We start from the raw sequence: 14792 nt of genomic DNA, 5'->3' as shown, positions 1-14792 counted from the left end.
AATATTATATTTGTTGTTTATTTCTTAATATTGTCTTTTTTTTTTTACATACAATCAAACTTAGGCTTAAATCGTATACGCTTATATTATCACACTATTTCTATTAGCTCTATTTAAAAAGTTGGTGTATAAATGTAAAATTTAGTATGTGAAATAAGTAATAACTGTTTAATTTTTTAATTTCTTCATTTTATATTTCTTTACTATGTATAATATCAAAAATAATAACAAATTACTTTTAAAAATGGGCTACCTGATAATAACATCAACATTTTAGAACGATAAAAACTATTCATAAAATTCACTGTAGTACAACAAAATTAGTTCTTTTTATTAAGGATCAAAGTTTATCTATGTTTCACCGAATCTATATCTAGTTTAAGAATTGTTCTACACATGCATTGTTACAAATAATTGTTACACGTTTAAATATTATTTAAATCGCCTCATAAGCTGTAAAAACCATAATTTTGTTGCATTTTCAGCGCATTTCATAGTATGAATTATATTTTTAAATAATTTTTTTTCTGGAAGTCAGTCTACGCATTATGACGTTTATTGTCGAGCAACATAATTAATATACGGGTTAAACCGTTATTTGACCAATGTAGTATACTTTGTCTCGGCCACATGTTAAACATCTTGATCCATCTACATTTGCCCTTGGTTGTTCAGGATGATCCAACCTATCTCAATTGGATACATGATTTGTTATTTCGATTCGCCAACCACTACCGAGTCCAATACGGCGACATTGGCTACAGTTGCCTTGATAACGTCTATCTTATTGTGCACGTTTGGATTTCATCAGTATATGTTTGAACAAACTGAAATGGGGTTTAAAGCACGTGTCGCTGTTACTTCTCTTATCTATTCAAAGGTACAAAGTCATAAGTAAAAGCCATGTTGTACTTGAGTAATTTTACATATTAGAAGAAAAAAAAACAATAATCAACCGTACCAAAACATAACATTTTAGTACAGTAGTGTTTATAAACCTAAAAATTAACAAACGGTTCTTGTTTCTGTATCTCTTTCTAAAACAATATTATGTATATTTTTCTAGTAGACGTTTTGCTTCCTCGTCTAAAACGTGTTATAGTCATTCCTTGTAACTCGCACTATTCATTATTATTTATTGGAATTGTGTTGAAAAGCTTCAATTGTAAATTAATTTCACGCAAACTCATCCTGGATAGACACCATATTTTGTATTATGTAAATATTTTTGTGTGAACTAACTTATGATTATTGAAAAAAAGGTCATCTTTATATTTTATTGGTAACAGTAGATATACACTATACAATAATAGTTTAAAAATAGAACATTAGAAATTATTATTTATAATTAGAAATATTAGACTTTTCTAGCATAAACTTAGATAACATTATTTATGAGTTCGATTTAATTTTAGCTACTAATAGTATGCATACTTATTATGTTTCGCATTAAATGTACATGTAACAGTTGTAACCAAAACTAAGTAAAAAATTGCATATAAAATAATTTTTATTATTTAAAAATGATATAGGCGGTTTTTATTATAAAACAAAATTTAAGTATAGAATTTTTAAGCTCTTCAATGTATTCAATAATTATTTTGTTTCGAAAAACTAATCGACCTGTGAAAAATATTATTATTTTAGAATTATTTAGCTTAACAGTAAGTTTACATTTTCGCCTTATTGACATAAACATAGTTTAATAATTTTTATGTCGATAAATAATAATTAAAGATTTTTATTAATTATTTAAATAATCGGTAATTTTAATAATTTTTTTAGCCTTTTGAAGACTTGATTAGTGCATTTTTATGGGATTTCTAGGTCATCAAGTTCCGGGTTCAAATTATAAAATATGCTGTAATGTACGCTACATATTATGTTTTTTACAAAAAGGACTTATTTGTTTTTAATAAAACCTTAGTTTAAAACAAGTTTAGTGAGTGGATCTTAAAAGTTGTAGGATATTTTATAGTGACATAAACTTTTTTTTACGTTTTAATCCGTAATTAAAAAAAAAATCTATATTTATTATTGTCAGAACCTTTCCAACTAAAATAAGCTAGTAACCTGAATATTTTGTTTGTTTAGTAAAATTCAAATAATTTACGGATGACAATTGTGTATTGACTGTTGAAACTAATTTGAACAAATAGGGTATGAGTTGCACGTGTTTGACTAAATAATTTAGCGAAATTAATGAAACGATTGACAAGTAGAGCTCCGTAGAGTTTGATCTTCTACATCTCGTTCAATCACCTCGGCTGTCCTCATATCACTCTCTATTTCATCTATCCATCTTTTCTTCGGTCTTCCTATTCCTATTTTTCCTTCTATATTCATCTTCATAACGACTCTCACTACCTCTGCCTCATCTATTCTCATTACATGACCTAACCATCTCAAACTATTCTCTCTCATTTTTCCCACAACTCCTAGACTCCCTCTTATGTATTCATTTTTTATTCTATCCTCTCTAGTCACTTCACTCACCCATTTTAGTATTCTCATCTCCGCTACACTCATCCCCTGTTCAATTTTCTTGCCTACTGCTCAACATTCCGACCCATATGTCATTGCTGGCCTCACTGCCGTCCTATACAATTTTCCTTTCAATTAGAAAGAATTATAGACATCCTCCTGTCACACAAAACACCTGACGCTCCCCTCCACTTCATCCATCCACAATTTATCCTATGTTTCACGTCCTCCTCATACCCACTATTTTTTTGTACTATCGATCCTAAGTACTTGAACCTATCTACATCACACGAAATCTTACCGTGTACCAAATTAAAAAACCAAAAATGAGATAATATTTATGGTGACTCGACTTTTTCATTCATTCTTTTGGTCGCGAAAAAAGTGAGTACATTCTAATAATGATGGCAGAAGTAAATGTGTCAGAGTTACTCACATCGGTTGTTCAATTAGTTTGAAAATCGATTTCTCTATAGTATTTAACACGTTGGCTACCAAGCCATTTTTCATAATACTCTTTTGTTGTACCATGAGGGTACTCAGGTTCTCTCACCTAATCTATTGTTCTGTACTGTTTGGACACTCAAGTTCTCTCAGTATATTTTGTGTTGATGCAACACTAACGCCATCTACTTTTATAAAGTTGTAACAAATACCGTTAAAGCGTCTTAAGTACACGTTATCTACCTGTGATAACTGTGGGAGTGCTCGGGTTCTCTCAAAAAACAAGAAATTTGATATTTCCTAAAACAATTATTATTCAGCCAGAATATGATATGATCAATATTTATAAACTATAGACTTGGTACACAGAGAGAGACTTTAAATAAATGGCAGGGTACACAAAAGCTAGAGCAGTGAGAGAACTCGAGTACCTATCCTCATGGTAGTCAACGTGTTAATTGGTCAAAGTATCCAAACTTACTGAAAACCCATATTATGTAAAAAAAAAAAATATAAATACAAATAACAAGTTCTGAGACTATTATATATTAGCTGATAAAGGAAATAATTTTTATCTTTTACCACTGCACAAATAACCGCAAAACCTTTATTTAAAATAATAATTTTCTTATCAATCAACATTCTTAACACTATTTGTATTTAGTTTAACCATCCTGTTCTACCTTATCAATCAACATCTTTATCGATATTATATCTCTTATCAAAAGATTTTGCATTATTTACTCCTCTATTTTCAGACGGTTTTTCGTAAGAAATTGTTGAAAGGTATCATAGCAAAAATCCTATTCTACGTAATAACTTTTTTATGGTTACAAATGCGTTAACACGTTGGCTAACAAGCCATTTTTCATAATACTCTTTTGGTGTACCATGAGGGTACTCGGTACAGAACAATAGACTAGATGAGAGTACCCGAGTACCCTTATGGTAGCCAACGTGTTAAAACAAGTTTTAAGCTCATCCTAGAAACATAAGACTACTTATATATACATAAGAATGCATTAAAAAAAACTGTATTCATTTTCTCTTTCAGTATAACGTATAATGACTTAAAAATCGAACACTGCATTATGCGTTTGTGTATTCTAGTTTTCTATATGTATTCTATATTATTATATATTATAGTTATACTATTATTTAGCTTTATTTTAAATATTTGTATAATTGTAATTAGAATAAACGTAGTATTTGTACAAACCAATTGCTAAGGTTGGTTTTAAGTGGGGTCTCTACCCTACTACTAAAATATCAATTTTTTACCAGTGGGTAGCTTACGAAAAGAGTATAATATAGGTATAGCTCATATATTGTACAGCTGTAGTGATGCTGCGACCGATAGAGACACGGAAAGCATAAAACCCATGTCGATAGTTTTTTTTTTTTTTAATTTTTGTATTTTTAAGCGTACCTATAAAATACTGGATTATTTTTTTGTGTTTGATTATGACCCGTGTAGCATCTTCCAGCCATTCTTCTTGGGTCGCCTTATAGGACATTTCGATCCGGCGACAACGGACGCTGAGTCATCCCTAGGAAAATATTATGCCATTGGCTTGATATTAAGTACATCAATAAGGACTTTCGGTTTCACTGCCTTTGATATGCTCATCACGCATATGGGGATGAAGATACGCGTGTCCACGTGTACTCTCATATATAATAAGGTATCGTCGCCATGTTCCCCGTATTTACCATTATTAGTTTTTTGCTGTATATATGTATAATACAAATTTATAAAAATACTGACACCTCATTGTATTATAATGCCATAATAATTATTTATGTATGTACACGCAATAATAATTAACTCTGTCTATAATATCAATATTATACATGTGTGATTGCGCTTAAAATATGTGGTTTGTGGTTTTAGTTTTTTTTTCTATTAGAAATCAATCGATAATTTTTTAATTTTATTTGAAACCGTTCCAATAACTTTGCACGTGATCATATTTCTTTTAACGGGTAAACTGAACTACATCATTTTATTATTTATTTTACTATAAAGTAATATATTGAGATATTACGAGGCGATTCCGCTTTATCGCGTCATTCTCCCAGTATCGTTTTACCGCTAAAAGATATCGGTGAAAAAAATATCATGTTATAATGCCGTTGTCGAAGTTAACATAAAACAAATCATTATTAAAACAATAATATCTCGTTTCAATGTCATTATATATTATTTTCGACATAACACAAATTGACAAATGTACGCCACCGGTGGCTTAATGAAAATTAAAATACATATTTAATTGTTATGTTATCTTTTGCTTTTGAAACTTTGGCTTTACTTGAATTTTTTGGCACTAAGTAAGCGTGTGTCAAAGTAAAAAATGTATGGCTTTGTTTTATCGTTTTTGTTATTATTTTTTTAATAACAATAACAATAATGGGTGTAGGGTTTTACTCGAAAATGTAATTATATTTCAATAACAAACACTATCAGAATAAGATTACATACACACGCACACACACACACACCAAAATCATTTCTAACAAATTCTATATAAGATATCCATACTATATATTAGCATGTATAGAGTACACATTATTAAAGCTGTTTATTTAGATAATTGCTTGTAGAACGTAGAATAGGTACCTACTATTCTACACATAGATACAATATAATATGTATTGACGGACGTACCTATTGATTAGTTAGTAGGTATCTCATAATAATTAGAAGAATAACACTATTGTCGACCAGTTTCGTCAAGACGTGGTGTTAAATCTTAGCACTATAATGCTTAACAGTGCTTGGCGATAAAATATTGTACATAATTGTTATTATATAATGGCCACATTAAACCATTATGAACAACAAGTTCTGTTTGTATATATAAATAAAATTACTACATTTAAGGTCTTGCTTAAAACTCGAAGAGCAAGAGACATGCTAGAGTTCTGCATGCAATAAACGCCAAAATACCTATTTAATATGATGTTATATTTTTAATACTACAGTTTGCTCATCAAAATATAATTTGCTTCTTTTTTTATGACCATACGTTCCCCATATTATTATAATTACATTTTGTATTTTATTATCTTACATCAGTAAAATAACGATAAAAATATCATTATGCTTTAAATATGTTACGATTTTTAGCTTATATTCCAGACAAGGTTTTTTTGAAAATCTCTACCTAAATCAAATAATACCCCAATATAGCAAGGTCTTTTTATATTTTTACGTTGAAAATTCTCAACAAAAACAATTACTATTGTTATTGGACTTGTCTTAAAGACTGGTTTCTTTATTGTTTTGAAATGTAATATTATTTATTTTAATTTGAAAACTTATACTCGTATAGTACCTTATAAGTTAATAGATAAGTTTTATTATTTTTAATAGTTTTACTGACCTTTGTTATAACTGCCAGTGAGTACCTGGTTCCGTCTGTAATTTAGTACCGTGTATATTTAGAAAATTGCTTTTTATAAATTACATTTTTACGCTAGACACTAATATTATTATGACACGACACTGATTCAAACTAATATTATCCTTATATTTTAGCAACATAATGGTGTATAGTGTGTTTTTGATAGGCATATTACACATTTTTTTTGTTATAATTTGCTATACATAATATTAATGAGATTTGTTGTATTTAACGGGTAATTAATTTTTTTTTTTAATGTAATTTAAACAAGAAAAAAACCTTTAGTTAAAAAAAAATGTAATTTATATATTTCCAAATATATAAATGTAAGTCTGTGTTATAAGCCTAAAAATGTTTTAAATAAAAACCGAGGTACCTATTCTTAAATTATGGTATACACAATTGTATGTTATATAAAGCATGTATTTATTTACGATACGTATTTAGTCATAATATTTGATTTTGTGAAGAAAACAAATTTATCTTTGACTCACTCAGTATTTTACATTGGGTCGATACATTTTTTTAGGAATTTTATTGAAATATATTATAAATGAATTATAACATGTTTACAAGTAAAAACTATACACGATTATTACGTGTGGCTCCATGATCAACGACCTTGAGCGTGTGTGTGTGTCACTGGACCAACAGCGTCTATTGACATGTTGCTTAATAAAAGTCCATTCTTAATAATCATTCTCCTAATGCAGTCCTTAAACACAGTGACCCGTGATCGACCTGTTTGATAATTTTGCGACCCGGTTAAGTTGTGCTTCGACTGTGGTTATAAATTGCGTATAACAATACTAGTTTTGTTTTATTTATGTTATTTTGCCGTTATACAAAAATTCTAAGTTGGAATCAGTGGTGTGTTTTTAGGGTTTTTTTTTTATTTGTGTATGTGTGTGTGTTTTGTTTATTATTATTATTTGTACCTGTGTAGAATGACACAGCCTCTGTTCATCGGCGGTCTGTTATCCTATTTTGCCACAAACGGGCCAACCGGCACCACCTTAACTGATGCTTACTATTATGCATCGGGTTTGGTATTCAGCATGTTTCTTACGATGGTGATGTACCACGCGACACAACTAGAAATCATTCACACAGGGATGAAGATACGAGTGGCATGCTGTTCGGCAATATTTTACAAGGTACATTTTCGCGTTTAACACACCATGGACGTGAAATAATTTAAACGATTTATACCTCCAACGCGCGGTATAGTATAGACTATAGTATACATAATGTAGATACACTATAGAGTGGTCTTCCTTATAACTTTTTTAATTAATTTTGTTAAAGACTCCTTAATAACATTACCAAAAACTTGGGTATGCCGAATGAAAATTCGTCGAAGAGAACACGTGCCGTATTTTACATGACATGAATAGGTGCCATAATATTTTATTTTAGTGGTATAAAATAAACATCGATTTTAATCGAAATTCGGTTAGATATTATTTACGTTGAGACCTAGACAAACATGGAAAAATGGTATTCTCACGTGTGTGAATATTGTTGAGAAGTTGAGTTAGTTACGAATTATTATTGATGGAGATCTTTAAATTTTACTTATAATTTAAAAATAGAATTTTTAAAAAATTAGCTTAACATTTTGGTATTATTAACATCATGTTTTAGAAAAACCACGTTATTAACTAATACAATTTTTCTTCTTTTATTTAGATCCTAAGGCAAATTATCATTTTAAATTTTGTTTGAATTTTTTAAATATATTGTTCAAATTTGGCAGACCCAAGTTTTTAAAGGTGATAAAGAAATAAAAGAGGTACGCGGTTCAAAAATAATATTGGAAACTACCTTGAAATGGAAACTATGTTCTTAAGTAGTGTATGCTCTCTTCTTGTGGTGCGTGTGTTACGCTTTATATATCAGTTATTATTACATGTGGGTAGCAGTAACAATGATTCTTGTAAATTACTACTATTAAGTGACTTTGCTCGAATTCGAGATAAGACTTTAAAAAGCTGAATAAAATAACGAAAAATATAGAATTTTACAAAAAAGAATCTTTATTTTAGATTTTTAAACACCTTATGAACACTAAAAAATTTTTACATAAATCGATCCAAATAATAAAATATTTTTAAAAAAATTTAAATTCGACCCTTTATTTATTCAGTTATGTTAGATGTAGCCCTAACTCTTTTTGTACACTATCTATGACAATTTTGAAAAAAAATCACCAATTTATAATATGGTTTAACCTAAGCTAAGTGTCAACATTTTGATACGATTATATGTATAAAAACATAAATAAATCAAATTATATAACTTAATGTAAGTACAGACTAACAGTTATTTCAAACAAATAATTCGAAGCCAAATTTACTGTGTTACTTATTTTAGTTATTATAAATACTCTAAGTCATACAAATTAGAAATTTAAGTGAAGATTGTTCTTGTGAAATATTGTTGTTATAACAATTTCTATTTCTATCTCAATTTTTTTTTTTAATGTATTTGACTCTATTGATACTGTCGAGCAAACATATTATTGTTTGTATTATTTGGAACATACAAACTTTAAATTATTAATTTTATATTTCATTTTTTCTTACATTTACGTCTCTTCATGAACCTTCCGTTAAGTACTCGTAAAAATTACAATCAATAATAATTAAAGATAATTGTCGACCATCAAATAGTTAACCATCGATTGGATCAATATCCGAAGGCCTTCGGTTTATTGTATAGCTTTATTTTTAATTAAACTTGATGTCTATGTATTATAATATGTTAGACGTTTAAAATTTCATTTAAGTATATATCCAAGTGTACACGCTTAGACTACACGACAAATGTTTATTGCCAATAAATTGTATCAATAATGCAAAGCACTCAAGTGTATTATTGTAGCGTGTAATATTTTCACACCAATTACAATAAATGATATATTTTTTAATTACAGTGTACAATATTTACTTACTGATAATAGTAATATCGTTTTCACGGGTAAATCGATCATTCGAAGATAATAAGTTTATGTAATTTATGTCTTGTAATATGTACCTATATTGTTTCTAATTTTTCCTATGCATACAACAAACTTTATTTTTAGTCCATACATACATTTTTTAGTTGGAACCCTGCAAATTGGGTTTAAATAAGTAAAAAAATACTCTAATTTTTTTAAAAAAAATCCTAAAACTCATTTTGAGTCTCTGTTAAAGATAGAAGTTTGACATAAACGCATTTATAGTCACAGACGATTTTTCCATGAATTTTTTTTTTTATATAAAATCATGATTTTTTTTGCTCGTATGTTAACAATGATAGTTAAGTAATAATAATCAGATAAAATTTATTTTTTAAGATATTTACAAAACCTTTATTTACTTTGTAAAATTAACTTATTTATTTTTAAGAATTATTAGTAGAAAAAAGCCTAATATCATAATTATTTGTATAATAGTTAGCGAAAGCTTAATTTCTATGTTTTACAATATAATTAATTAAAATAAAGTTTTTTCTGAAGGAAAATTCACGAAATATTATTATTTTTCAAGTTATGAATCTGTTATCTGACAATAAATGTGACGTTTTTCTGAACTGTGAAATTATTATAGTTACAAGGTCAATTGATTGGAAATGGTAATAAGTAGTTAAATTTTGTAATATGGGCTGAGAAAACTTATCAACCAAAAAGAAAAGCGAACATTTTTAAAAACTAATTTTTTTTTTTCACATTTTGAATTAACAACCAAATGTATATATGAGTACATAAGTCTAAATTTAATTAAATAGTAATTTTGTAATTTATATGTTTCGTTAAATTATTATTATTGTTATTGTTTCGTAGGGGTAGTGAGTAATAAATATATATAAAAAGTATTACTGCAAATATTAAAGCATGCTCGTTTGTTTTGTGCTTTCTTTATTTTATAATTTAACTAATACAATATTATACTTAACAAGTAGCTTTCTTGCATGCGTTTGAATAATAAATATATTAACTTTAACCTTTTTACTTTTGATTGTCACGGGAAGAGTGTATTTATTTTTCAACATTAACTCGGTATAATGTTAACGGATTGTAGCATTCGGAATATTGCAAAAGAAATGTAGCATTTTTGCATATATCATTTATGGGTATGCACGCGTGTGTGTGTAATAAACTATTTGTCATGTTTAAATATAGGCTCTTCGGTTGAGTAAAACTGCTCTGGGCGAGACCACAGTCGGTCAAGTAGTGAATCTGCTGTCGAACGACGTCAACCGTTTCGACATTGCTGTGATATTTCTCCATTATTTGTGGATTGGACCGTTGGAAACGATCTTGGTGACTTATTTCTTATGGCAAGAAGTGGGCGTGTCTTCTATATTCGGAGTGGCCGTGTTGCTCTTGTCGATTCCGCTACAAGGTTTGCAATAATAATAATTTTGAAACCTTTTGCACAACAAAAACGATTATGAAAATTAGTGCAGTCAAAAATATGTAAGGCTTAGGTATACCTCGGACGACGACGATACAGTAGAAGACTTGAACTTACATCATGTCTATATGATAATTAATACGTTCATATATGATTTTTCTGAAACTAACCCTTGTTTTACCTCAAAAACGGCATGTGTGACGTCCTCTTAATAAAAATGTTTTTTTAAGTCATTCCGACCAAAAAAATATGTATATTAAAGCTTGCTAAAAATAATTAAGAACAAAAACAATAAATTCTTAATAATAACGGGAAAAATATTGAAACTATATAGTACTCGTTAATATTAATGGGAATTACCTGTAGAGTTAATTTTTATTAAAATTGAAATTTTCATTTAACATCATGATAATAACGAAATAAATTATTAACAATTTTTATTTTTAAGTATTTTTTACAAGTTGGGCAAAATTTTAAAAAAATGTTCCCGTCGTCATTTAGAATTTATTATTTTTGTTCTCACGTTATTCTTTAGCCAGCTCAAATCTTAACGTACATATGTTTTGCCTAAAAGACACACAGTTATTTAATTAATAAAAAATGTATTGATTTACTTAAAAAAACTTAAGTTACACGTAAACATTAAAAAAATCGTACATTTCAAAATGTACGAATATCATGGAAACATCCCATAAGGTTTTACCGTCGTCCAAGGTTTTTGATTTTTTTTTTTTACTAATTTTACTTTCTTTTATAATACGAACCTAGTCAATAAAACGTATTTTTGTTCCTCTGTTACCTTTAAAAGGTTGGATGGGCAAAAAGACGTCGGAGTACCGAATGAAGACGGCCATTAGAACTGACGAGAGGGTCCGTCTTATGAACGAAATCATAAGTGGCATACAAGTGATCAAAATGTACACGTGGGAAAAGCCTTTCGCTTACCTCGTCGAGTACGCCAGAAAGTGAGTCGCCACGAAAGTAAAAATTCTATACCGTGTAAATGTTAACTTCTTGTATTTTTTTTTTTTTTTTTTTGTTTCACAGAAAAGAAATAAAACAAATCAGAGGCGCCTCGTACATCAGGGCCATACTCTTGTCTTTCATTGTATTTCACACCAGAATAGCGTTGTTCGTCAGCATACTCAGTTACGTACTGCTTGGAAACTACATCACTGCCCAAAAAGTATACACAAAATCACATTCAGTGTTATAATCGCAGAAGCTGAGATTATTACTGTGTAAAATAGCTGACCACTTCCCAATTCCCCCAACCCACGTTTTAGAAACTCCAATTTTCAGGACTTTGAAAATCACAAACCAAAAAACGCTTTTTAAAAATTTAGGTTTTTGGATTTTAAAAAATTTGGAATTAAAGATTTGATACAATCTGCTCACCCGACCCAAACCCCTAACGTCTTCTCTGCATAAATGTCTGGCTTGTCTATCCATCTGTTCGTCAGTTGTTTGTATACAATTCTGGCAAGTTTAACTGATAGCGATTAAATTTGATACCTACTTACCCTAATGAATTACTTATTAGTAATTAAGTTTTTAGTAATTGGTAATTAATTACATTTTCAATTAGAAATTCGTTTTTAAATATTTGTAGACTGTAAAAGTTTAGATGAGTAAAAAGTATAAAATATCTTAAGTATTCAATAGCTATAAAAAGTTTACATTCAGAGTTTTAATGAGATGAGGGTTGGAAGCTGGTATCTATATTTATTGTACAGTAGTATTATAAAACCACATTGTATAGTTTAGAATCAATACCAAAATACATGCATTTTTTTGGGATTCTTTCGCTGAATTCGAATTTACGACACAATTAGTTGACTTTTATAATTATCGTCCCAAAATTTGACTAACATTATTATAGGGGAGTTTAATTACTGATCACCTTTAAAGCTTCCCCGCAACTTGAGGTATTGTGAAAGCAATCAATTTTTGTGGGTACTATTCTAAAACTCGTATTGATACCTGATTTCTTTCTTCCTCCTCTGACAATAGCCAATGAAAACACATTACTATGAGATCTGCAGTCTGTACAAAAAATCGATTGTTGAACGTTTTAAAACCTAAATAAAATTCTAGGTATTCGTCATTACTTCTTACTACAACATATTGCGGACAACCATGACTGTGTTCTTTCCACAAGGTATCGGTCAAATTGCCGAAATGCTGATATCAATTAAGCGGCTTCAGGTAATGCACAACACAAACCGTAAATGGATTAAGAATTTATGTAAGGTTTTTTAGTGTTATGAAAATGTTCTTTATAGAATTTCCTCATGTATGAGGAAAAAGACAACCAGGTGGCCAATCTTTCTAAAGCAGACAAGGCTAGAACCAACGGCGTAAGAAAACCCATAGTGATCAACCATGAAAACCATGAAAACAAGCAGACCGAAGATATAAGCGATACTGAATTGGGTATAGTGGTATCCAACGTGACGGCCAAGTGGACGGACGCTCAGATAGAGAACTCTTTAGAAAACATTAACCTGACCGTCATACCTGGACGGTTGGTGGCCATAATCGGACCAGTGGGAGCCGGAAAAGTGAGTCACTGGAAGTAAGTTTTCTACAGATACATACTTACAGTGTTGGTTTTTCACAGAGCTCTTTGTTACAAGCCATTTTGCGAGAACTGCCGCTTTCTAATGGTGAAATCTCTGTCAATGGTGTCATATCGTATGCGTCTCAAGAGCCATGGCTGTTTGCTGGATCGGTACAGCAAAACATTCTGTTTGGTTTACCAATGAATAAAGAACGGTACAAAAAAGTAAGTGCTTTCATTGCACAACTTATCCATTTAATAATAACCCAAAAGACAAACGTCTCTATATTTTAAATTTGTAGGTCGTTAAAGTGTGTGCATTAAAAAAAGATTTTGAACAATTCCCGTACGGCGACAGAACGATTGTCGGCGATAGAGGAGTTTCGCTGAGTGGAGGACAAAGAGCCAGAATAAACTTAGCTAGGTATTAATATCCATTCCGCTAGTGTTGAACCAGTCAGTTATAAAGGAAAAATAGCTGCCAAAAATCCCAACCAAATTTTTTTTTTATTACCATAATTTATATATTTTTAAAAAAAACTAAATTTTAACTATTTTTATTTAATATTAACCATAATAAAATAAATATTATTGTACCTGAAATTAAAATTATAGTATATATAAAAAAAGTGATTGAAACATAATGCAAAATCATAAACGTATTTAGTATATTGTTCACTGAAACTGGTTACAAATATTTTCTAACATGTTTATTGTCATTTTAAATCACCTCCTAAAAAAAGTGAATTTTGGTCTTGTTCCAAAAAAAAGTCAAAGTTTACGATTTATTCAACGTTTAACTTATAATCTCATAAACATAATGTTTTTTTTATATGACTAATTTTATACTGATTTTATGGTAGCATTATTGATTTAAAACAAAAACTAAAAAACTCCTTTTTTAGAAAATTTAATTTGTATCGACTTTTGTTTGAAATTTTTCTGAATTTTCAAAATATTTTTAAGGTATTCAATAAATTGAACTTTCAACAGCTTTTGAAAAAGTTGTATCATTTCAGTTTATAGTATATTAGCATGGTATATTACTACACAATTCCAACCTAGTTTTTAAAAAAAAAAATTGTTGGCAGGGGTTTTTCAGCTATTTCCTAAATTGTAGTTTCTATTGACAGACCTATGTATTTGAAGTAGCCTGTACGTTTTAAATGTATTATATATTTTTTATCATACTTAGAGCCGTTTACAAACAAGCCGATATTTACCTGATGGATGATCCATTGTCGGCTGTCGATACTCATGTAGGCAAACACTTGTTCGAAAAGTGTATTAAAGGTAATAGTTAATTGATGTGTATGGGTAAAAATATATAATATTTTATCTTTTCATAGGATTCTTAAAAGAAAAAACGTGTATACTCATTACTCATCAATTACAATATTTGACTAGCGTCGATCAAATTATACTTATGAAAAGTGTAAGTCGGTTAAATCCATTACGTTATCACTCGGTCGTATAATAATGTACCTA

The 14792-nt window shown here is 29.3% G+C and overlaps 1 protein-coding gene across 2 annotated transcripts in view; it reads left to right on the top strand.

The window, feature by feature from the left end:
• LOC126840682 (probable multidrug resistance-associated protein lethal(2)03659) overlaps positions 1–14792 on the top strand; it is a 34780-nt gene that overhangs the window by 15273 nt on the left and 4715 nt on the right. The window contains exons 5-14 of one of the 2 annotated variants that reach the window (XM_050576580.1): positions 7285–7495; positions 10507–10729; positions 11550–11706; positions 11789–11927; positions 12839–12949; positions 13027–13305; positions 13365–13529; positions 13607–13728; positions 14500–14597; positions 14654–14739. In XM_050576580.1, the coding sequence (XP_050432537.1) occupies positions 7285–7495; positions 10507–10729; positions 11550–11706; positions 11789–11927; positions 12839–12949; positions 13027–13305; positions 13365–13529; positions 13607–13728; positions 14500–14597; positions 14654–14739 (1591 nt within the window). Of the gene's footprint in view, positions 1–4405; positions 4614–7284; positions 7496–10506; positions 10730–11549; positions 11707–11788; positions 11928–12838; positions 12950–13026; positions 13306–13364; positions 13530–13606; positions 13729–14499; positions 14598–14653; positions 14740–14792 lie in introns of both variants that reach the window. The other variant, XM_050576590.1, reaches the window with a different exon arrangement.

Source organism: Adelges cooleyi, unplaced genomic scaffold (assembly GCF_023614345.1).
Source record: "Adelges cooleyi isolate 19-005CV unplaced genomic scaffold, UGA_ACOO_1.1 ACOO_flye_CR_arks_rails_tigmint_CR_PRNA_108, whole genome shotgun sequence".
Lineage (NCBI taxonomy): Eukaryota > Metazoa > Arthropoda > Insecta > Hemiptera > Adelgidae > Adelges > Adelges cooleyi.
The sequence above is the reverse complement of the archived record's forward strand: the minus strand, read 5'-3'. Positions and strand labels throughout refer to the sequence as shown.